At 43.9% G+C, this 25175-nt stretch overlaps 2 protein-coding genes across 3 annotated transcripts; one reads left to right on the forward strand and one right to left on the reverse strand.

Moving 5' to 3' along the window:
• Window positions 1–24: 24 nt before the first annotated feature.
• Window positions 25–7981, reverse strand: TRIM21 (tripartite motif containing 21). 2 transcript variants are annotated; one of them, XM_082844573.1, is made up of 7 exons: window positions 7933–7981; window positions 6374–6828; window positions 5778–5873; window positions 4451–4681; window positions 1898–1920; window positions 1120–1220; window positions 25–823 (listed from the first exon to the last, which is right to left on the reverse strand). In XM_082844573.1, exons 2-7 carry the CDS (start codon window positions 6779–6781, stop codon window positions 273–275), a joined length of 1410 nt encoding a protein of 469 aa, XP_082700699.1. In that variant the 5' UTR covers window positions 6782–6828; window positions 7933–7981; the 3' UTR covers window positions 25–272. The 2 variants fall into 2 exon arrangements, with proteins under 2 accessions (XP_082700699.1, XP_082700700.1); XM_082844574.1 differs by having other exon boundaries at window positions 4451–4675; window positions 5772–5873.
• A 9084-nt stretch (window positions 7982–17065) lies between these two features.
• On the forward strand, window positions 17066–23539 carry LOC309965457 (olfactory receptor 51H1-like; the record flags this gene model as incomplete). Its single annotated transcript, XM_082844987.1, is given in 3 exon segments — window positions 17066–17152; window positions 22560–23133; window positions 23136–23539. Coding segments are annotated over 3 exon segments (1065 nt in total).
• Between the last annotated feature and the right edge of the window lie 1636 nt (window positions 23540–25175).

Here is a 25175-nt window from a genome sequence, read left to right on the forward strand (position 1 = left end):
TTTTAGTTGATCCAGATGAGTTTGGGGGCCAAATACAAGTAGCTTGTTTCATGGAGGGAATCATAAGGCAATGCAGGGCAGGAATATTGGTGTTGCAGGTTATTTGATATAGACCTCCGGTGACCTCCCTGCCAAAGTTTGCCTGCTGGCATCCTGACACCTCTGCAGAGACAAAGGTGGTTTGGAGTTCATGGGCAAAGGAGACAGGGCCAGTGGCTGAGAAGGGGAACCAACAGAGAGGTGCTGGTGTCCAGAGAGAGCCATCTGGATCCCTACCAGCCCATCGTCAGTGGACAGAGGGTCAGAGGGGCTGCATTTCCTCCTCCGTCATTGAAACCAGGATTGAAGAAGGGCCGCAGAGGTCCAGTGAAGGCACATTCAGAGAAGGTGTACATGAGGGAGCCATGGTCAGTGATGTTGTAGAAGGAAACAGTGCTGGCCTCATAGTCCAGGAAGATCCCAACTCGGCGTGGAGGCACCTGAAGGTGGAGGGGAGTCTGGGGGCAGGTGCCAGCCTCATAGTTTTGTTTGTTCCATAGCCAAATTGTCCAGAAGCCATTGTCGGGGCTGAGCAAAAACTGCCCCTTCCTCTGCACGGAGTCTCTACAAACCCCCAGGTCCCAGGCCTCCTTTCCCGTCACATCTACCTCCCAGTAAACTTTTCCAGAGTCAAAGCGCTGGGTGCCCAGGACCATGGGGTAGGTATCAAATCTCTCCTCGTTTTCAGGCACTTCCTGCTGGGTGTCTCCAAGCCTCACTTGTCTCCGATTCTCCGAAAGGATGAGCCACGCATTGGCTGTTTGTGGATCCAGAGTGACGTGTACTGTAGAGAGGAGACTACAGTCAGGCCAGGAGAGTGTGGGGAGTCAGTGACCCTGTGTCTGTGGTGGGGGGATGAGGATGAAACGGTGACCCTGAGCCTCACTGGGTGAGGAAATGACCCCCTAGCCAACTCTGACCCTTGCCCTGACCTTTGAGGGAACCACCTTCCCTATTTCTGCCCCTGCCCCACCTACTCTGACCTGCCATCTCTCCGCCACCCTGGGATGCACTGTGAAGCCTCCTTATCCCCTTTCACTCCCCGGCAGGCCAGTCCCACAACCCTGGTACTGGCCTCACCTCCACATGTCCTCAGCATCTTCTTAACCCCGGGCACATAGCACACATTCCTCAGGTCTGGGGAGGTGATGTCCAGCTCCTTCAGGTTCCAAGACTCACTCCTGGGGGAAAAAGAGTTAGAGACCCTGACTCCAACTCCTACCTCACCCAATTCCTGTTGCTATAATCGCCTTCGGGGATGACTGATAATTTAATATAATGCAAATTTGCAAAAACACCTCCCGTGTTAGGATTCTTGAGGGTGAAGGGCAAAAGGAGGTAGGATTTAGTGTCTATCCAAGCCTTGCTGGCTACAATGGGCCTCTGCAGCACCTGGACAGTCTGTATCTCCACTCCGAGCCTGAGGTCACCACGCAAGCACATTCTGTTTCATTTTACATCAAGGTGTCTGATATAGGCTGAGTCACTTCCACGAGGAGCCTAAGGAGTCTCACCCCTATCGTGGGTCTTACCCATGGCTCTTTCTGGGAGGTCTGAAACTGGTTAGATTCTTTTTAAAGAAAGAGTCCCAGCAGGCTGTAGACTCAGAACTTCCCTGTTGGTCATAACTTCACTTTGTGAAGACGTTACAATCCAATTACTCTGGGCAACTCACCAACTGAGATGTCCATTAATTAGCTTTCTGAGACCAGAAAATATTTTATGGAGGACTGGGTCTTTGAGAATAGGGAAGAGGATGGGTATAACTTCAGTGCACATTTTCTAACTCAAAACCGTTTTTCACAGGTATATATGCCTCCTACTGCCCCATCCTCTAACAAAGAAAACCTCTCCTTACCTTTCCAGGACACTTTTCACCTCCTGAGGAGAAAAGAGACAGAGAGTAAGATCTGGAGTCATTGGTTTACGACTGAGACTTCAGTCCTGTGGGTGACGCGATGCCACCCTGAGGTCCACAGGATACTGCTCTCTGCCTCATCCCTCTGGGCCAAGGCTTGGACCAGCTTGGAACAAAAGGCATGTGTGGGTGCTTGTGGGGGAAGCAGAAACCCAGCATGGGTGTGACTTACAGTTAGGGGAAGCAAGAGCAGCTTACAAACTCTGACTCAGAAGACAAATTAAAAAGACCAGATTCTTGGTGGGGGTGGGTGGGAGAGAAAAAAGGGGCAGAAATAGCCAGGCTGGCTGAGGCCCAGAGACAGTCACAGAGAAAGAATGGCCAAGTCAGCATGCACAGAACGCACAGAAACTGCCCTTATCTGTGGGCTTGCACCATTCGGGGAGGAAGGGCTGGCTAGTTAGAGCTCTGTCCTCTGCTGTAGTTAATGTAGCCCCCGTCACGTATGTGAAACCAAAACATCTGAGAATATTCTGCGGCAGGGGTTGGGGTCCTTACCTGGGGAACTGGCAGGCTCCTAGGCCCAGGCAAAAGTGCCTTAGAAAGCTCTGCTCAATGCTGGGCAGAAGCAAGATTTAGATAACGGGAAGAAGACAGCCTGCCAAGTCAAATCAATCCTGTGGGCTTTTCTGCACAAACCAGAAATGGCTTCATGACCATATCTGACCCAGAGACAGTGAAAAGGTGTGGGGAAAAGAGGAACCATAGAATGTTACAGCATAGAGGGACTTTTGAGACCATCTAGTCCAAAGGTTCCCAAAGTGAGGCAAGCATTATCATTGGTGGATGTGAGATGACTTTAAGTAGAACACACATCAATGAATGTATCAAAACTAGTTAAAAAAATAAATTCATTGATGTGTGTTCTACTTAATACCTCTAACTATTCAGGTGAACTTGGTTAAGCTATTTAGCTTTAGTCTCTCACTAAGTCTCTTCACATCTCTGTACCTTAGTTTTCTCATCTATGAAATGGGGATAACAGTAGCATCCAACTCATTGTGTTGTCATGAGGGACTAAACACCTGGCATGTTATATATACTATTTAAGAATTTGCAGTTATTAATATTATTGTTACCAAATACATTAGAAAAGGTATCAGTAACATAACACATGGCTACTATTGCTTAGGACAAATTTCTTTTTCTTTCTTTTTTTTGTATAACTTGTCTTGTTTAATTATTACTAAACTCCTATTAGGTAAGTACTGTTATTTATATTCCATTTACAGATTAGGAAACAGGCATAGAACAAGCAAAGTCACAAGGATAGCCACATAACTCAATAATTCGTGCAATTAGCATATACAGCTAAGCTATATTACCAAATGAGAACACTGGCTTAGGCCAAATAAGGGAGAAACAAAGTCACATTTTAATATTTCTCTAAAATTCTCATTTCCTGGTCCTGATTTTCCTGGGAGGACAAAATTATGCTCACAAGGTTTAATTATAATATTCTCAGAATATTATATTCTCACATTTTAATATTTCTCTAAAATTCTCATTTCCTGGTCCTGATTTTCCTGGGAGGACAAAATTATGCTCACAAGGTTTAATTTTATATTCTCAGTTATTTTACTTTTAGCTTTATTTCCTCATTTCCAATCTACTGTTTTTATGTTCAGTAGCTAGTTAATAATATAAATGACAATAAAATTAACTAACATTTATGCAACCACATACTGTATTCCAGGTACTGTTCTAAGCATTTTATATGTACTGAAACCAAGCAGGACCCTGTGTGGCTTTCCCAAGAGCAGACCCTTTTTTTGTCCCATCTCTTTTTTCTTTTTTTTTAAATTGAAGTATAGTTGATTTTAATTGAAGTATAGTTAATGTTTCAGGTGTACGGCAAAGTGATTCAGTTACACACACACACATATATATATATATATATATATATTTAAAGAAATTTAAAGAGAGACAATTTAAAGAAAAAAGTAACATGCTCAAATCATTTGGGTAGTTCACAGAAGTAGCAGAAAGTGTAAAGACGATAAATTTATGACTAAAGCCTGGGGAACCCCTGTTATTTAGCCCACTCCCTCCCCCTTGTTTCACAAATGGAGAAATTAGGTCTAGGAAAGGAAAATGACAACTTAGGGTAACAGAGAGAATTGGTGGCAGGGCTGGGGCTGGTCTACCGTCTCTCTGAGATATGTAATACTCTAATATCCATTTAACATATGAGAAACCTGATCCTCAGAAAGATTAAGGTACTTTCTCAAGGTCATGAATCTGGTATGTATTAGAGCAGGCACTTAGCAGAGATGTCCATTTCTTTTAATTGCTGCATGGAATATTCCCACCTAAATTTGTACCTTTCCATGCCTTGAATGCAAACCACTCATGGGTCTGAATTCCAGTTTGTTTTATTTAAGAAAACTCCAGGGACCAAGTCTCTGTGTGCTCTAAAGGTAGCCCTGAAGAGCTCTGGCTTTTTTCAATTACTCCTTGAATCTCAGAGGGGAGCCCGTCCTCAGGCCTCACCTGCAGCAGTTCCAGCGCTGAGCCCCGACTCCTCCTGTCTAGTTCTGAGATCAGCTCCTGCAGGGCCTGGCTCTGCTGGGCCAGGCTGGCCTCGGTGGCCCCCAGGACTCTCAGCTGTTCCCTCTCATCCTCCTCCAGCTTCTGCAGTTGCCTCTGCTCCTCTTCAGCCAGGAAGTTTTTCTGTCTTACAAACTCTTCGTGAATCCTCAATTTGTGTCCCTCAACCTTCCCCTTTGGTGTCAATGGAAAGAAAAGAGGTGGTTTTTTTTTTTTTTTTTTTTTTAAATCACAGTCTCCTAAGCTTTGGGAATGGAAGTGCCCATATCTATTTCTATTCCTGGAAGACTCACCACTCTGGCTCTGTCTGGGAATAAACACACACATCTACAGTTTTGCTGGGGAGGTGGGGGGCTGAGGCTCCTGGGACTAAGAGGGGAACAGGGCTGCCGGGGGTGCACCATGGCTGCCCTGCAACCACAGCGGCATCCGCCTATGGTATCGGAGATTTCCTCAACCTCCTTCAAATCGCCACCCAAACATGCCCTTTGGTCTTCATATCTCAGTGAGCAACTGAGGGCGTAACATCTGGCCCCACTGCCAACAACCTCGCAAAGACAGGCTCACAACCCCGTTCCTAAGTTCTGGGGAAAAGGAGTCTTTGGGATATTCTTGGCTTGCTCTCTCCTGCTTGTAACTGGAGGGTCACTCGATGACACAGGATGTCCCCTTTTGCCACCACAGCCTGACTCACCCTTCCCCGGTCCCAAATCTTCCTCTTCTGGGATCTCCTGGCCATGAGCTCCTTCCCCTCCCTTCTAGTCCCTGGCATGCCCCGCCTACTAATTCCTGGTGCAGAACAAGCTGTAGCTCTCCATTACACTTGGACCAGTGATCTGGACATGGTCAAGCAACCAACTGGTCAGACTGTTTTTCCTACCTTAGACCTTGATGGTTCCCTTAAGCCTGTTCCTCACAGCCCGTGTCATTTCCCGATGGGCCAAGTCATTGGCATCTCTCCTGGGATTCCTCCGTCCCAGACACTGAGGCTCTGTGCTGTCATCTCCAGAGACTGGGCTCAAGGAGAAGGAGCTTCAGGGTGTGTCTCGTCCCTCAGCAGCTTCTCTTAAGACTCTCCATCTGATTGGGAGCTCTCTTTGAGCTCCACCCTTTTTTTATTCCCCTCCATCAGGAGACCTAGGGGACAGCTGGTTCTTGGGGAGTGAGATATAGGGACTGGCATAGCTATGGTTAGGGCTTTCTTGAGTCCAGGACCCTGCACCCTCCCCAGGCTTCTGATCTAAGATTCCCTTCAGGACATGACTCTTGCCTTCCAGGCTGCTTTCTTCTTCGCAACATCCACTTCCAACTTCTCAGTCAACCTCTGCTTGTTTCTTAGTTTCTGTAGTGCCACCTGGAGCTTCTCCTGCAGAGAAAGATAGCAGGTTAATGCCCACTCAGATCAAGAAGTAAGATGTGGTGGCATGAGGTGGGGGAAGATCATACTGATTCTTAGAAAAGTCTGAGTGCAGAGGATGAGCAAGAACTAGAGTCCGTTTGGGGTAGGAATTCTGTGGATGGGAAGACTTTGGAAAAAGCCTGATGTTTCTTACAAAATAGAGCCACACTGTTGGGGTAGTAGGGATGCGGGCACTACTCATTCTTAATTAACCAGGAGGCCACAGGGAAACATGATCCATGCAGCATCTTCCCATAGCATATACCCTGCTCCTGGGGAATGAGAAAATTGTGCTGAGCTTGCAATTCTCCCCTTAAATAAGGCACAGAAGGCAGGAGACCCCCATCCTTTCCCCATCCCCTCAACTCCACAGGTGACTCTCTCCCATTCCCAGCCCTGGGGAACAAAGCAGTCATCAAGGCCCTATCTGCTTTCTACCCGTTCGTGCCTCCATGCTAAGGCCTCACCTGGTACTCCTGAGCTGCTTCCTCAATAGGGACCATGGGGTGGTCACGGTGTTTCTGGGACTGGGAACACACCCAGCAAAGGGCCTTCCCATCTTCCTTACAAAATAGGTGAAGTTTCTCTCTGTGCACCACACACAGCTCCCCTTGTGTGCCCTCCTTGGCATCCTGGCTGATTTTTCTAAGATTCTCCACCATGTTGGCCACCTGTCGATTGGGCCGGAGGTTCCGGAGCAGGAAGCGGTGCCGGCACACAGGACAGACGCTGCCCCCAATTTTCCCAACCTCAGAGATGCATTCCTGGCAGAAGCTGTGACCACATTCGATGCTCATGGGCTCCACCATGGGATCCAGGCAGATAGAGCACGTGACCTCCTCCCACATCATTGTCAAGGGCACTGCCGAGGCCATAGGGGTAATGTTCCTATTAAGCACCACTGGGGAGATCTTCCAGTAGCCTAGTGGGAGAGAAGAAGAGGAAAGGAGGAGATGAGAAGAGCTGTGTGAGAAAAGCAAGACAATTCAAGGGAAACCACCAGGGAGAGTGAGCTGGAGGGGGTGAAAACAAGAAAAGAAAAGGAACTCAACCTGAATAACAAGAGCTTCTCCTCCATAGTCTGGTTCACTGATCCAGTCAGACAGAAGAGTCCCCAAAGGAGATAGCAAAAATTGTTGAGAACCTGAGATACTGCTGCTTACAATTTGACTTTCATCATGTCCATCCCTTCTTAAGCCCTCAGTGCTCAGGCTTTACCTGTCCATCTTCCATCTCAGGCCACTGGTCTTCGACTCCGTTGAGAGCTGATCCTAATAGTAGCGACCATTTACCATGCACCTTCCATGTGCCAGGTGCTACATACTTCACATAGATCTTCATTAGGTTTTGCAATAATGGCAGGAACTATCTATATCTATCTATCTGTAATATGAATATATATAAGAATATTTATATTTATTCTTATATATTCTCATAAGTATATATATATATCTGCATGTGCACATATGTATATGTGTATATGTATATACATATGTGTATACACACACACATACACACAAATGTGTGGTTGGTTGAGCACTCCCTGGGCTCTTCTCTCAGCTACTCTGAACCTGGCACCTGTCTTCGTTTCTTCCAGGGCATAGACCCGTACGTTTCTAACATTCTAAGCAACCCTGTCCCTCTCACCTCCAGAGGGGGCCTTTTGGGGATAGGAGTCTCAGGGATTGCAGAACCACCCCACATCGGGCTCCCCTGGACCACCCTCCGAGCTAGGTTGCCATCCTAGTTCTCCCAGTTTCCCTGGGTCCTTCATCCCAGCTCAGGTGCCGGCAGCAGGGCAGCCCGAGTTCATTCTTGGAAGTCAGGTTCGCAGCCCAGCCTCCACCCAGGCAGCAGAGGAAGAACTGCTGGGTTAGGGTTGAGGGAGACCTGCTGCGAAGGGAAAACTGAGATCGAAGGCTCTAGGGGTGGGAACTGCTTAGGAAGCGGCTCTTCAGATCTGGGGAAGGGGAGAGAGGTCCCCAAGGCAGGGCTGGGGTACCTCCGTCTAGCCAAATTCACTCACCTTTTCAAAGACCTTAGCAGGTAGTAGCCGGCTCCCTGTTTCACTTTCGATTTCCTGTCATAGACCCGTCTGATAGGGAGGGGGGCGGAGCAGGAGGTGAGTGGGAGGGGCAAAGGGAGGAGGAAGAAGGAGGGGTTGAGGTGCGGCCTGAGACGGGAACCGTGGGCGGGGTTTTTTGGAGGCTGGGGCTGAGTGAAAGCTCCGCAGCATTTAGTCCTTGCTTTGCGCTCCCTCTCGTGTCCTCACTGTCTGAGAGTAAAATACCGTTATCTGCTGCGTGGAGGAGTCATGCTGCTTTATCTGACACTGGTCATCACCCCACGCCTAAGTGGTGTGCCCGCGTGCAGGAGCGGCTTTTAGGGAGGTTTGGATGGACAGGAGTGCCCGGAGCTCTCCCGCAAAGGCCACCTTCTGTTTCCTACTTCCCCAAACCATTCCTTTTCAGGAGACTTGATATTCTTTTTCTTTTTTTTTTTTTTTGCGGTACCCGGGCCTCTCACTGTTGTGGCCTCTCCCGTTGCGGAGCACAGGCTCCGGACGCGCAGGCTCAGCGGCCATGGCTCACGGGCCCAGCCGCTCCGCGGCATGTGGGATCTTCCCGGACTGGGGCACGAACCCGTGTCCCCTGCCTCGGCAGGCGGACTCTCAACCACTGCGCCACTAGGGAAGCCCAGGAGACTTGATATTCTTTTAATATCGGGGGAGAGAGATTCTTTTCGCATTACCCCAAGGTGGCATCACATCAGTGAGTGGTAAGAAGGGACTTGACATTTATTTATTCAGCACCAACTGTGCACTTATCACTGAGCTAGGGATTTTCTCTGGCTGTTATATTAGTATTATTAAAGTTGTGGAAAAATACACATAACATTTACCATCTTAACCAATTTTAAGTGTATAGTTCAGTGTCATTCAATACATTCACATTGTTGTATAACCATTACCACCACCCATGCACAGAACTTTCTTCATCTTGCCAGACTAAAACTCTGTACCCATTAAACAATAATTTCCCATTCCCTCCCCTCAGACCCTGGCAACCACCGTTCTGTTTCTGTGAGTTTGACTATTTTAGGTGCCTCATGTAAGTGGAATCATACACTATTTGTCCCTTCGTGACTGGTTTCTTTTACGTAACGTAATGTCCTCAAGTTTCATCCATGTTGTAGCATGTAACAGGATTTCCTTCCTCTTTAAGGCTGAATAATATTCCAGTGTCTGGGTACACATTTTGATTATCCATTCATCTGTCAGTGGATGCTTGGGTGGCTTCCATCTTTTGGCTATTGTGAATAACACTGCTATGTCAGGTTATATTATTTAAGTCACACAACAACTTAGCGATTCAGGGTTTATTACTCATATTACAGGAACGGACACAGAGGCTGAATGGAGTGAGGTGACTTGCTTTAAGTGATGCAGTAGGCATAGTGCCTGAGAGTTAAAGTTCCAGGGAAAATCCTCATTTTAGGGACAGCCAGGAGATAACAGGCTGCCCTGATAGTTCGGGCAGAGGCTGCAGGGGCAGCTGATAGAAATGTGGCTGTAGAGGAGGAAGGAGAAAAGAGGAAGGATGGTAAGGCTAGAAGAATTCTCAATTCCTTCTTACTCATTCTTTTTTTTTTTTTTTTTTTTGGTCCCTGTATAACTTAAGGTAAAAACAACCGTTGAACTTCACTTAATATTTTCTATAGATTTTGGAAACCTAAAGACACTTCATGCTTCTTTGAAATTTCCAATTCTGTTTTGAAGAGAATTTGCTCAGTGAAAGGCTCTCAGGTGATATCTAATGTCCAAATTGTGCCACTGTACCCAGACTTAATTCCAGGAACATAGTCCCAGAAAGCAAAGTTGGAAACAGAGTTAAACAAACAAACAAACAAACAAATGAAAAAATGAAAGGAAGAAGAGACTTGTATGTGAGTTTGAAAACACTCAGAAAATGGCTGCTTCACATCACTGCAGACCCCCTGTGGTTTCCAGCAGGCATGAAGTAGAACTGTTGGGAGGAGAACTGTAGAAAAGAGCACAGGTCTCATGATAGGGCAGACTGGATTCAGTGCTAGCCTTGCTATTTACTAGTGACATGCCATTTCTCTGAGCATCCGTGTCCTCATCTATCATATGAGGATGTTAATACATACGCCACAGGGTTTCTTTGGCAAATGTTCAATAATATGCACACAGATCAATTAACATAATGCGTACATGGCTGCAACAGTTCCCACCTTGGCAATTGGCTATAAGACCAAAGTTGCCACTCATTCCAAATTCTCCTCATTCACTGCCAGCACTTTAGTACTTCAGTGTTCTTTTCCTAGTAAGGTGACCCAAATCTTCATTCCTGAAGGTTCAATATCAATGTTCCTATCTTTAATGCATTGGCCACTGTTACTGGACAATGGTAACTAGGAATCTCTCCAATGCATATTTTAGGTTTTAGGCATAGTCTTCCTTGCCCCCATTATGTACCAGCAACTCAAGTTCTCTTGGTAATAGGGATGTCATTCCAGCTAGTATAGAAACCCCATCCTCTATTTCTTCAGTGGCTTCTTCACTATCCCCAAAGATTCAGGGGATAGTGGCAAATTCCTATTTATTGGAACAGGTTTTCTTACTCTGGTGGAAGAGCTTCTCCTTTCTTTACTAGACCCTTCGAACAGTGCTGAGCCCTATGCTGGGGAGGTGGAAAGAAAATGTTCTGTAAATATTACTAGTTTGATGGTAATAGGGGCCACATCCACCTCCCTTCTTGATTCTCTGAAGAGTGTGTTTATAATGGATATAAAAATCACATATTAGTTGTTGATTTTAAGCATGTACCAGAATTTATGGGACAACTTTCCTATATCATAGGGTGGGCTTTCCAAATTGCTGCCATACCTGAGCCTTCAGCAGTACATCCCAGAGTTTTATCGGGCCAACTTTTTCTGGCTGATGGTGTACATTGTCAGACCACTGCATTCCACAGGGCAATCCCACTATCAGAATTCTTGGACTGTAAAATCAGTTCCTTGGTTGCAGGTGATATTGTTGGATACACAGATGGTGTAAGTCTAAAAATGGTGGTGCTGGCAGAAGCAATGTAAGATGGAAAATGAATCTGTCTCTGGAACAGTACCTATTTTGTGAGGACAAATTGCTGTCTGTTCAATGTAATTAACATTCCACTAGAAGACTGTCTAGATTCTCTTAGAAATAGGGAAAAATCAGGCTTCAGAGTTGGCCTTTTACGTGCAAGTGTCGGTAGCAGCAGGGATATAATCTCTGCCTGAGCATGGGTTTCTCCTCAAGCTATCTGTTTACCACTACTGATAAAGACACTTGTATAAGAGCCCACTGAACAAGCAACATGTGACTGGGAAGAGGCTGGTCAACACCCACAGGATGGGTCATCTTATTTACCTGATTACTGAGTGCCTTCTCTGTGTTGTATGTCCTCTGGTGTGTATTCACATGGGACAAAAATATTTTCACTCTGGACCCTTTCCTAGACGCTCAATGCATACTTCTATCCATAACTCTTTGTTATCAATCTTTGAATCTTTTATTTTTCAGCCCTGGACCACAGGCCAACCTGTAAGACACAGTCAAGGTGGTATATATATCATCTACATCAATTCATCTTTTTTTTTTTTCAAGCAAAGCAGACAACCCCCTGCTTCAAGTTTTGTCCATTGGGAAGACTTTCCTTCACCACTGTCTTGCGGGATGATATGTATTGGGCACTAATCTTGTGCACCATATCAGATTCTCCAGAACCCCCTCTTATTCTCTTAGCACCCTACCAGTGCTGGGTTACCACTCCATACACACACTGTCGGATTTGGATGAGACATCACGCTGCAGGGCATGGGATCCAGATTTCTGAGCAGCTGTTATAGGCAAATGCCACAAGCGAAAAGTGCAGGGGGTTAGTTCTCCATGAGGTGAACATTGATAGGAGAGATAGGAGAGAGTGGGACTGATAAATTCCCTTCCTTTCTCTCCCCTGGACTATTTCTAGATGAGACTCCTTCTTGCAGTTCTGATGAGCAAATCCACTGGCCAAGGAGCTTGGCAGCTCTTTTTGGAAACTCATTATGAATCATTATCCAGTGTGATAATGCATTGAATTGCATTGTTTTGCATTTTTTCCTTGCCTCACTTCCCCTTCCCCCAAGGCTGATTGTCTTGCTTCTCTTTTTTCTTACCCTCACTGCCTGCTGAATAAAGGTCACTAATTTAATCATACCTCAGTTTCATCTAGAGGATCTGGTCAACCTTCCTCCAATATTTGCAATGCTTAAACCCAGTTAGAAACCAGATCGCAAGGGAGCCTGGGAAACCCAGCATTCAGGAATTAACCTCTTGCAATAAAGAGGGAGAAGGGATATATTTGAGAGGAAACATGCAAATGACTGGCTCGGTGTTTTATACATATCATCTTATTTATAACTTTCTAGATAGTCTTATCATCTCAATTTTATAGAATGGATGCTGACGCATTTAGAGTCTAGGTACCTGGCACAGGGTACCTAGTTTAAAAGGCAGGAGTTTAAGTTCTACTTGATGCCATATACAATGATCTTAACTATAATCCAGGCAAGCCTTTTGTTTTTATGTATTTAAGGCCAACGTATCCTTAAAGTCTCAACTCAAACACCATCCTCCTTTACATAAAGCCTTCCCTATTCCTCCTTGTCTACTAAAGGAGAGAGTAATATACCAGTTTAGTTTTTACACACATTTACTCTTTTTTTGAGGCATAAGCTACTAGAGGATAGGATTGATGCCTATCTAATCTCTGGGTAAAGCACAGTGAATAAAGGGACCCCAAATTTGTGAACCATTTCAAATAATATTGGATAATTTAGATTTTAGAATGAGTAGAATGGGGGGCAGTCTCTCATAAGAAGATAGAATTATACTTAAGTTTCACCTGCTTACTTCCATTTATCATTCTTTATTCCATCCCTGATTTGAGAGCTGACTCTTGCATTAGCCATATTTATTACTTGTAAGGCAAAGAAAGCATTCTAGAATTAGGTACTGGAAAAGCTAAAGAAAATATTTCATCAGAGAGATGTCAGTATTTCAACAAACAGTTAAGAATTCATTAAAAAATGATCTCTTTATCCCTAGACACTGAAATATAAGAAACTCCAAAATTTCTAAAATTTCAATGAATGAAAAAATGGTGTATAATAGGTATAGGAAGGCTTATATTGGGGTGTGGCCCATGGAGGACAGAGAGATTGGTCTCCTGGTTGAAAGAACCACCCGGAAAACCCCAGGAACTGCTAATAGTCTCAAGCAGACAGAACCTGGAAATACCCTGTTCCCTAATCTGCAGGAAACACTGGAACCTGGAGTGGAATAAAGAGGAGTTAGGACTCACAGATATAGAGAGCAAACAGTGGTTACCAGTGGGCGTGGAGGGGAAATATAGGGGTGGGGGAGGGGAGCTTACAAACTACTGGGTGTAAGATAGCCTCAAGAATGTATTGTACAACACAGGGACTATAGACAATGTTTTGTAATAACTGTAAATGGAAAGTAACCTTTAAAAATTGTATAAGAAATAAAACTAAATTTAAAAAAAGAGGCGTCAGGACCTCCTGCAGTGTAGCCTGACACCTCTACATTGTCTTCTTTTCATGCTAGAGAGAAAGGAAGAGAGGATGGCTTTTCTACAAAATAACTGACCAACTTTCTTAAGACTCTCAAGGTCATGAAAACCAAGGAAAAATGGAAAAACCATCACAGACCAGAAGAGACTAAGGAGACATGATAACTCATTGGGATATAGCACCTACATTGAATCCTGGAACAGACAGAAAACAGACACTAGTGAGAAAACTGGTGAAATCCAAATAAAATCTGAACTTTAGTTGATAGTAATGTACCAATATTAATCCCTTAGTTTTGACAAATGTACCATGTTTTTGTATTACGTTAACATTAAGAAAACTGGGTGAAGGGTATAGAGAAATTCTCTACACTATCTTTTTAACTTTTCCACAAATCTAAATTTATCCCAAGATAAAAAGTTTATTTTAAAAGAGCCAAAACTCTGACTGTGAGTGGTGGAGGAAGTGTGGCATATGGATGGACAATGCAGAAGAGTCCAGGCAGATTACTGAAGCCTGTTCTCAATTTCCTATTGGAAAGGAAAAGGGAGTATGTATGGAGCTTATATGATGTGTCAAGTTCCTTTCTGAGTGCCTTTCTATTGTAATATAATTCTAACCACGACCCCATGAAATAATTATTATTCCTGGTTTACAAGTGAACCATGAAAGGTTCAGGGAGTTAAAGTCATTTGCTCATTATCACACAGTTGATGAGTGACAGATCCAGAAATAGATCGCAGCTTTTCTACATCATGCTTGATGTATGATCCCTGAGGGTATTAACAGGTGAGAGATGTTGCTTCATCATTATAACTGTTTTCAACCACCTACATTCCCTAGGTACAGGCATAAAGTTAGATAGAAAACTTTTCTCCTTTCCAGCACACTCTCCACCTTTAAAGCACTTACACATGTCTCTTTGGTTACATGCCTGATTTCTCATTCTCTCTAGAAATGGAAATTCCTTGCAGCCTCTGTTACCGCAGGAGGACAGACTATGTCCCAGTCTCTAACTATTACCGACCAGGGTTCTTGGCCTTCCCCAGTCAATAGAAATTGACTAGAGGCCAGACAAGAAATTCAAGCAAGGCTTTATTGGGGCCCCTGCTGCAGCAGCGGGGAGTGAGAACAAACAACAGGTTCCCTTGCTTGCTGCCTGAAGTGGGGGGCACGTTTGTTCCTTATATGGGGTGAGCGTAGGGGTGTGTCCAGGGGTTGTGCCAGAGGGGTGGCTTAGGTGTTTTGCCCACTGCTTAGGTGGTGTGTGCAGGGGGCATGCTCAGTACCCTGCTTTTGCTCCCGACTCCCTGTTTTTGCTCCAGGCTCTTCAAAAGTGGCAGTTGGGTTTTTTTGGTCTCTTTGTAACTTTGGGGTCCAGAATTTGCCCGATCTGGGCATGCACGCAGTTATTTTTAGTTCTGTACAGTTTCTTTGTATTTTGTTGCTGGAGGAGAGGTGTGTCCAGGTGCAAGCACTGCAGCACTGCAGCAAAGGGCCCCAGGTCTCAGCCTGTCTCAGAACCATCCTCTTAGGCCCCACCTGCCTCCATTTATCGCTGGGCTACTTAGGGGCTGGCTCTTTGGGAAGGAGCAGGCGTACTGTAGTCTCCTCTGGCGGCCCCTCTGCGAAATCATCAGGATGTACTGCTTGATGCTCCCTTCCAAGTCCCAGGGCTGCCTGGCCCAGCACTCAGGGGGTTCAGGAAGTTCAACTATGAAAATCTCTTGGCTTTGCACGCAGATCTCAGCAGACCTGTTACTTCCCTACCTCCATCGGGAGGTTTATAAAGTACTGGTCTTTATTGACACAGCAGAAAATGCTTTTCACCAACACCAGTTCAGATGAGAGGAGACACAAGCTCTGGAGCCACGGTGAGTGCCGGGACCGGGGTGTCAGAGCTGGGGCCTGGGGTGAGGGCACTGAGCCTGGAGGCTTTGCGCCACTGCCCTACACCAGCATTTCTTCCTCTGGGCAGTACTAAATGGTCTCTGCTCAGGGCAGGCAACTACCCTCCAGGTCTTCCCATAACCTGAGAGGTGAGAGTTATCTCAAGGCCTTTGCCAACCTCCTTTTAATAACATAATGGGCTTGGGTGGGCATCGGTACTGAGTTCTTATCACATCAAGGTCCTTTCTGAGCTTGACAGTTCCTTGCTGAGAAACATGGTCACCTCATGATAAAAGGGAACACTGAACCTTCTCAGTCCTCAACCAACTAGCCAAACTGACGCTACAAGCTCCAGATTCCCCAGATTCCCCTGCAGGGGCTGCTCCTTGCACAGGCTTAAACTGACAGGTTTCCTGCAGCCTACTGTGGGTCTTCTGATTATGGGGCAAAGATAGTCATAAATGATAGACTCTGCCTTAATTTGGGGTCGAGCTGCGTGAGCAAACCTCCCCTTAGGCAGCACATTCTGACAAGTTTGAGCAGGCATAGACGGCTCACTTTCTAGCTCATCCTTAGCTAACTCAAGGTGAGAAGGCTAGTAGCTCTGTAACAGCTGATCAGAGTTAACGTTCATTAAGGGATTAGGAATTCTTGGTGACCTTATTTAACCTCAGCACAACTCAGTGCGAGAAATTTCTCTTTTACAGCTGAGAAACTTAGGACAGAGAAGTGTTAAGAAATTTGCCCATGGTCATATAGTTAATCAGTAGTAAAGCCAGGATTTAAACTCAGGCGGTCTGGGTCTGGAGCACGTACTTCTACTATGTACTGCCTACCCTGGATAAGATATATGTAAGATGCCAACCTATCCCAACCTCTGAAATGCTAATGTGACGAGACTCACGATTTTAATAGAACATCCATTATTCATGCTATTTAAGACATTCAAGGAAGTTAAAGAGATATCACATTTACAGACATATCAGACATCCTTAGCAGATTTATCTTTGTTAATCCTGGAGGGAGACTCATAGAAGGCTGTGTTACAACGTCTTCACAGGTACTGGTGATTTACACAAACAAGCCTCTAAACCAGATTGATTCTACCTATCTACCTACTTACCTATCTACCATTTTAACTTAAATATTATTCAGTACTAGAGACATTCTTGATCCATTCCAGACCCTGGCATCTCTTCCTAAATAACCAGGCTTCACCAGTTAAATCTAATCAAGGATTTTGGTTGACAGCTTTTGAAATGAGGCAACACTTATATAGTCACATTTGAAGGGGGTCTCCTGTTAAAAAACATTTAAAGAGATCAAGTAAAGAAAAGAATTTTTAAAAGACTGATGGGATCAGATTTATTTAATAATCATGAATTTTTTTTTGTATATGGATCCAAAATCTGTAAACAAACTAAGACTTTTAGAAGAATTCCAGTTTTATTCCTTTACTCAGATTTCACTGAAATTTCATTGCTAGCTTTCAGGATTTAAGTCTTGTCTTAAAGTAGCGTCCTCTGAGCATCTCTTAGTTTATATGTAGTGTGGGGTGGACATCTCTCCACACATTCCTTCTTCAGCCCTAGAACATAATAAAGCTTAACACTTCTAGAAAGCAGCAGGAGATGGAGGGGGTCCGAGTTGTTTCTGAGGAGCTGGAGCCCCTGCAGACAGGTAGTGGCTTCCCAGTTACAGGTGCCCGACCTAGACAGGTTTGTGCTAAGCTCATTTCCGAGCAGAGAAGTATTAGAGCTAATCTCGGCTAAAGCACGACAGTATCAAGGGCTTGGGGAAGACTTGGATCCCCGTCTCCTGATAGTTTTTGCTAGGCTAGGACTGCAGCGTCAGGGCCTATTTTTCTGTAACCTCCCTTTTGGCCCTAGGCCTGGGGCTTCTTCAGTCCCAGGACTCAGCTGGCAAATCCAGAGGCTTAAAGCCTTACATCCCCTTGGGCATTAGTTGCCATAGGACTCTTCTTGTGGGAAGAGGGTCTCCAACTTTCTCTAAGCTGGGTCATATCTTTTTGGTGGCTCATAATTTGGCCTTGAACCATCTGGGGACAGACTTCCTTGGTTAGATAAATATAATCTTTGCACTATTCCTGGTCTTCTGGAACCTGGATGAGTAAAATGGTGGAGGGGCAGAGAGTGTAGTTTAATTTTTTTTTCACTCATCCTTGTAAGGGTCTGCTATGCATTGATTCTCTCTCTCCATCTCTTTCTTTCTTTCATTGTTTCCTCCCGCAGGTAGTTTTATCGCGTTTTTCTTTTGCTTTCTCAGGAGATTACTTCTTTGAGGAGGACATGCTTCTTCCTAAGCTATAAGCCTGTAACTAAACTCATGCAGTGTGCAATACAGAAATTGTCAGTATGCACGTGGGCCCCTTATAGTCTTAGAACTTCAAGGATTGATGCATAGAAGCAGTCAGGGAGGAGGTAGGAGTGGTAAATGAGATCTTATAAATCTGTAATCCTATTTCATCTTCTTTGGGGATGAGAATTTGCAGCTTTCACAATAATAGCCATCATAGCTAGCAGACAGAGGCAGCATAACACAGTGCTTAAGAATGTAGGCTCTGAAGTTACAGCACAGGGAACTTGACTCAATATTCTGTAATAACCTAAATGGGAAAATAATTTGAAAAGGAATAGTATATGTATATGTATAACTGAATCACTTTGCTGTACACCTGAAACTAATACAGCATTGTAAATCAACTATGCTCCAATATAAAATAAAAATTAAAATAAATAGAAATTAGAGGGAAAAAAAAGAATGTGGGATCTGGAATCCGACTGCTTAGATTTAAACCCTGGCTCATCCACTTTCTTACTTCATGATCTTAGACGAGTTATTCAACCACTTGGTGCCTCAGTTTTCCTATATGCAGAATGGGAATGGAAATGGTTCCTACCTCATAAGGCAGTAAATACTTGATAAATATCAAGCATTATTATTTTTAAGCGCTTATTATGTGCCAGGCACTATGCTAAGTGCTTTGCATGTATTCTCAATCTCTATATTGATTTCAAGAGACAAATATTATTTTCAAAGATTTTAGAGAGGAGAGTGCTGAAGGATGGACAGATGCATGAGCTTTGGAGTCAAATGGGACGTTCTTGAAACCAGTCTCTTCTGCTTCCTCTTAATGGGGTCACTGACAGGTTTCCTCATCTCTGAGGCTCTATTGCCTCATCTACGGAAAGGGGATGACGCCACTCACAGGCTTTGTTTTTTTTTTTTTAACATCTTTATTGGGGTATAATTGCTTTACAATGGTGTGTTAGTTTCTGCTTTATAACAAAGTGAATCAGTTATACATAGACATATGTTCCCATATCTCTTCCCTCTTGCGTCTCCCTCCCTCCCTCCCTATCCCACCCCTCCAGGCGGTCACAAAGCACTGAGCTGATCTCCCTATGCTATGCAGCTCTCACAGGCTTTGGAAGGAGGTGGACGTCATGAGATAAGGGGCGTGAAAATCCTAGGTGTCTCTGCTTATTGTTACATTTTAATAAATGCCTACTGTGTGCTAAACAGTTTACAGTCTTTCCCATGTTCACAACCACTCTGTGAAGTCAATGTTATTGTTCTTTTTTTTTTTTTTTTAACATGATAAGCGCACAACTTTTTGTTGAACTCCTTGTCACCCTGCAGCATTAGAACAGGGGGAGGAGAATGCAACCTGCCTTGTATCACACACTGCTGAATTCTTGGGTGCAGGTGCGCTGTGCAAGGTAAATTGGCCATTGTATTCAGACGATGAGCTACATCCTGTGTGGAAAGGTTGGAAGAACCGGGAGTGATGGAAGCAGAGAGGCCTGGCTGGACTGGTTTGAAGGCCACTTCTCTTAGCATATGACTTCACTCTGGTCTCAAACCTCTGCATCTGCTTTAAAGGGAGATGGTGTTGGAGGGAGGGGACAGAAAAACTGGCCTTTAAATTATCCTGAGGACAAAGGATCTAATAACCACAAAGCGCCAGAATTGCTTTTTCTTTTATGAAGCAGTTAAGCGAGTAGCCTTTGTCTTTAGGCCAGCTTGGATTTACATCCTGGATCTATCACCTAACATCACGACCTTGGGGAAGTTACTTAGCCTCTCTGAGACCCAATTTCTTCATCAGAAAATGGGAAAATATACCACAGGGTCAGAGGATTAAGTAAGCATAGGTGTAGAGAGCATTTATAAAAGACAAATGTGTTTTTTTCTGACTCTTACTATTATTTAGTAAAAAAAAAATAAACTTAGGACCCTGAAGAAGTGTCAGAAAGCAAGAGACCTGGCAAAAAGGGGAAAAAATAGGGTAAGGCAAGGTGTATTTAACCCCAGCACAGTGATGCAGGGATCTCTAGGGACCACAGAGAAAGAGGATGTCCAAGTTGCTTGAGAAGGTCCAAATGCTTGAGAAGGCCGTTCTATTTTTCAGGCGGGATTGTGGGCACTTGGGTGTCATTTTACTCTGCTGTGGACAGAAGCTTTGTGCAAAACTATATGATGCCATATGGAATGACAGTCCATGAAAACATTGCTCGCAGGTGGGCCTCAAGTTGCTATTTTTGTATGGGTTAAGTTGCATCTGGAGAAAAAGCCTTTCTGTTTGGGCTCCGGCCTATCAGGTAATATATGTCTTGCCTGACGGGTTGGGAAATGTTTCAGAGCTTTCTGATAGCACATGGCCTTGAGAATCAGGGCTGAGCTGAGATCAGGATCATTCACTTTGGCTTAACAGCAAGTTATTCAGCCTGAGACTCGGCTCTTTACTGTGAAAATGGTAGGGAACATCCTTACTCAGTGTCTGAACATAGTCAATAGATGATAGCAATTACTCTTACTATCATTGCGAATTATCATCATCAGAAACCAGGTGGTGGAATCGCACATGCTCATAGTGGAACAAATAAGCACATTCCTTTAGGGGACTCCTGCTTTACATGAGCTTTCATTGCTATATGCTGTTTCCTGGCACAGTTCTTGACACATAATGGAAAGTCAGTTTAGTAAGACGGTGATAGTAAAACGTAAATCAAACCATCTATTCATTCCTTCAATAAATAGACATAAAGTTGAGTGGAGGGAGGCAGACAGGAAAGAGTATATATATAGATAATGCATGACATATACAGGCAAAATCAGGATAGTGATTATCATTGAGAGGATGGAGTGACTGGAAGGGGTAACAAGAGAATTCTGGGAGGCTGACAATATTCTGTTTCTTGATCTGGGTGCTTGTTACGTGGGTGTGCTCACTTTGAGGAAATTCATCAAGTTTTACATTTAGGAGATGTAGGCTTTTCTATGTGTATTTTATATTTCAACAAAAAAGACATTTTAAGAATTATCAACTATGGTAAGTTTGATGAGTAGAATGATAGCTTATGAGTAACATTTATAAGACTTAGGGGAGAGGCGACTGTATAGGCTACAGATGTCGGATGAACAAGGTCCTTCCTCTTCTGGATCCAGTATAAAGATCTTACTTAGACCTGATCCTGAAGCATCAGGGACCAGTGAGGATCATTAAAGTTATGGTAGGAGATATATTCCTGAAGCAAATATGATCACTGTGTTTCCTCCCCAGGCGCATACTCATTTCCATGTCCATGCTTGCCTTTTCTTCAGTATTCTGATCATAATTCGAATGGAAATTTAGAAGGTGAATCAGAATACAGAAAGACTGAAGAAAGTGGGATAGTTAGGAGGCTGTTATAATATTAAGGGAAATGATGGTGATTTGGGCTAGATTATTTTCATTGTGATCTGAAAGGAGGGGATAGTTCAAAGTTGACTTGGGGAACGTATTACAGAGTGAAAAGAGATTCTAGTTTGTTTGTTTGTTTTGTTTTCCTGGAGTTTTCATGGATAACAGGAAAGGGAGGAAGGCCCAACAGGTCTTAGAGGGTGAACTCGGGGGAAAGGGGAATTATAATTTGTGGTTCTGCTGGACGTTCAGTTTACAATGCACACCAATGTGAAGATACTTAATAGACAAATGGAGACAAACGTTCCCATTGCAGAGGAAAGAAGTTGGGGAGGATTTGCAGCCCAAAAGTGTTATGTGAAGTAATGGGAATATATGAGCTTACACACTACACTCTGGGCTCCTTGCTAAATGTTATGAACCCTGGGGTTCTGGAAACTCATGATTCTCTGCCTGGGTCTGTAGGTAATGCCCCTCAAGACCTGTCAGCTTCACCCTCCAGCCCCCAACTCTGGAGAACTTCAAAGCACTTGGTGCTGTCATAACAGCTTTCATGATAAGAGGGATGAAAAAAAAGATATTTAAGAGAAAAGTGCCTTCTAATTAAGCCCATGGCCATAGGACTGTCTCAAAGACAAGGTCAGAAGAAAATATACAAGTTTAAGCAGCCAGTGAGGTGGAGGTGGGATTGGGTAAGAAGTTTAACAAAAGTGAATTCATCTCAGTTCCCATCTTGTTTACCAGATTTAGCTTCAAAGAACTGTTGAATACTTCCTCTAGGCCAACCCACCTTCACGGGAGATAAATTTGTCACTATTGAGCACATTGGGTAGAACCTTTGCGCTCCAAAGGCTTTTCCAGAAAACAAACACAGAAAATGTTGGTTCTTTAACAGCGCCAGAGGAAAAACAACCAGCCTCCTCAGAGGGTGGTTTTGAAAATACATCATTTGTTTGAATGTGTCTCGTTTGTTAACAGGTAGGTCACACTATGGAAAACCTGTCTCTAAGAATAAATAGAAATGGAGTCTAAACTGCTTGTTCCTAACATCATACTAAATTTAAACAGAAAATTATTCTCCCTTCTTCATTATTTATTTTGAGAATACAGTCTGGAGACAGGCTTTTGGGTATAGCTTAAGTGAGAAAGGAGGTTGTTTATTTAGGCCAAAGAGAGAATAGATACTGAGAGGCTAAAGCAATAAGCAGAGATTAGCTCATAAAGTTTATTCAATATCACTTTATTCAAGGAGAAGATTAAATTATACAGAAAATGGAGGGAATGGAGCTCCTCAGAGGAATGAGTTTTCTCTCATGGCCTGAGAAAGGGTGACGGGGCAGCTCTTCCTTTCCAGCCCTTAGTACTTGGTAGGGACTTTATAAGTGATGATCAAATGAATGAATGTTTCTTACATATAGGGTGGACAGCTCCCTCCTGGAATCACTATATTTTCCTGCAACAGCAGCACTTCTGGTTATTCTACCTTCCTCCTCACTGGCTTCCCAGGTCTAGGAATGCCTCATCATTGGGTTTCCATCCCCATCAACCTCATCTGTGTGGTCTCCATCCTGGGTAACAGTATCATCCTCTTCCTGATCTGCACAGATCCAGCCTTACACGAACCCATGTACATCTTCCTGTCCATGCTGGCAGCCTCTGATCTGGGCCTCTGGGCCTCCATCTTCCCCACCATGGTGCAGCTCTTCTGGCTGGGTGTTGGTGAGCTGCCCTTCAATCTTTGTGCGGCACAGATGTTCTTCATCCACACGTTCACCTATGTGGAATTTGGTGTGCTGCTGGCCATGGCCTTTGATCACTTTGTTGCCATCCGGGACCCTCTGCACTGTGCCTCAGTTCTTACCCACTCAGCCATGGCCAAAGTGGGGCCTGCCATCCTGGTGAGGGCCATCCTGCTCAATCTCCCAGGACCCAGCCTCCTGCAGTGTCTGCTCTTTCCCCAGATCAGTGTACCCTCTCACTGTTACTGCCTTCACGTGACCTTGTGGGTTTGGCCTGCTCAGAAACTCAGGTCAACAGCCTGGTTGGCCTGGTCTCCATCCTCCTCTCTTTGGGCTTTGACTCTTCCCTCATCATACTCTCCTATGCCCTGTTCCTATGGACTGTGCTGAGCATTGCATCACCTGGGAAACGACTAAAGGCACTCAACACGTGTGTCTCACACCTCTGCATTGTTCTCATCTTTCACTCGCCCAAACTGGGGCTGTCTGTGTTGTACCGAGTAGAGACGCACAGCTACCCTGCTCTGGCAGTGCTTATGGCCAACCTGCACTTCTTGGTTCCGCCCTTCATGAACCCCATTGTCTACTGCATCAAGTCTAAGCAGATCCGTCAGGGCCTCCTAAAGCGCTTCCAGCAGAAAAGGGTTGATGTATCGTAGAGCAGCAGAAGGACACAGTGGCACACAACCCCTGTGGGTCAACCTGGATCTCAGGGGAGGATTAGTGGTGGAGTTAACTTTTGAGGTTTCTGAATGTTTCAGATCTTACCACTGAGCCTTTTGTGGGGCAGCATCAGCTTCTATAATTACAGTTTTGGGGGACTGAGATCATTGGAAAGCATATAGAATTATCATCTTGGTAATCCTCTTGTTGCACTCATCAGAGTTGAACTATTTCATACTCATATATACTGTAACATCTCCTTGCCTAGGGGACTCATTGAGAGGATGTGTGTGTGTATCTATTCGTGCAGGCACTTCTATCCTTTTCCCCACTGGATTTTACCCCGACCCATTTCATTTCAAACCTAAGGAAGAACTATATTTCTATTCTATTACGTATAATAAGAATATTATGTGTAAGTAAGCTATATTCACCTTAATACTAGCCCTCTTCTCCCACATTTAATATTAACCAGCTCATATACCAAGAAATAGAAAAGGGGAGTGGTTGGTGGGAAACACGTAGGATAATACTGTACCTGCTGAGTTCACTTAGCACCTATTTACACCTTAGGGAGTGGCAGCTTTCTTTTGGTTCTCTTCATGTGTGTCTCTGCTTTGAGCTAGAGAGAAAGTTTGGTGTTGCCAAGCCCAGGAAAGCTTCTCACTGTCCACTTAGATTTTCTTATGATTAAGTATTGATATTTGAAATTATGGTTAGGGCCACATTCTGAGCCTGCATTAGAGCCCACATGAGGAAAAAGTCCACATTTGTTGCTAGATTCCATTGTTTTTTTAAGAAAGAATTTCACCTAGGATTTACAAAATGTCTGTCTCTAAAACTGCCAACCCTATCAGGTATGATTAATAAAGATTTAAATATTAATTTTCACATTCTGATGTCACTACTTAGTAACTGCATGATGGGTGAGCCATTCCCACGCATGAGACAATGAAAGGAATTCCTTCAGCATTAACAGCTCCTATCTTTCAGGGCTTTATTATTTTTTTTCTTCCTTCCTGAGGGGAGTTCTTTTTATTGATTCATTTTTTTTTAAAAAGCCAGTTTATTGAGGTATGATTGGCATATTAAAAGCTGTGCATATTTAGTATATACAACTTGATGGGTTTGGCGATAAGAGGTCTACCGTACAGCATAGTCCCTGTCGTTAACAATACTATATTGTATCTTAAAAATTTTCTAAGAGGGTAGATCTTGTGTTCTTATCAAATATAAAACTAATAATAAATAAAAAAGGCAAGAGGAAACTTTTGGAGGTGATGGATATGTTTATGGCATAGATTGGGGTGATAGTTTCACAGAGCCCTTAATTTTATTGGTGTCATCTACTTGACATTTTTGAGATGTGAACCCTATCATTCTGACTGAACACTTATATCACAGGAGGCTGGGTAGGTTTGCAGCCATGTACACTTTAGCCATTTGCCTTATTTATTTATTTAATTGAAATGTAGTTGATTTACAATGTGGTTGTTTCTGGTGTACAGCAAAGTGATTCATTTATATACACATACACATATATATTCTATTTCATATTCTTTTCCATTAAAGTTTATCACAAGATATTGAATATAGTTCCATGTTCTATATAGTAGGACTTTTAAAAAAAAT

This window comes from Leucopleurus acutus (assembly GCF_964270905.1).
Source record: "Leucopleurus acutus genome assembly, chromosome: 8".
In the NCBI taxonomy this organism is placed as follows: Eukaryota; Metazoa; Chordata; class Mammalia; order Artiodactyla; family Delphinidae; genus Leucopleurus; species Leucopleurus acutus.

Excerpts from the sequence above, each read along its gene's own strand:
- TRIM21 (XM_082844573.1), bottom strand. The coding sequence starts at position 6,781 with ATGGCCTCGGCAGTGCCCTTGACAATGATGTGGGAGGAGGTCACGTGC. Across the intron at positions 5,874-6,373 it reads AAGCAGCTCAGGAGTACCAG|GAGAAGCTCCAGGTGGCACT; the intron begins GTGAGGCCTTAG and ends CTTTCTCTGCAG. Across the intron at positions 4,682-5,777 it reads AGAAGAAAGCAGCCTGGAAG|GGGAAGGTTGAGGGACACAA; the intron begins GCAAGAGTCATG and ends TTGACACCAAAG.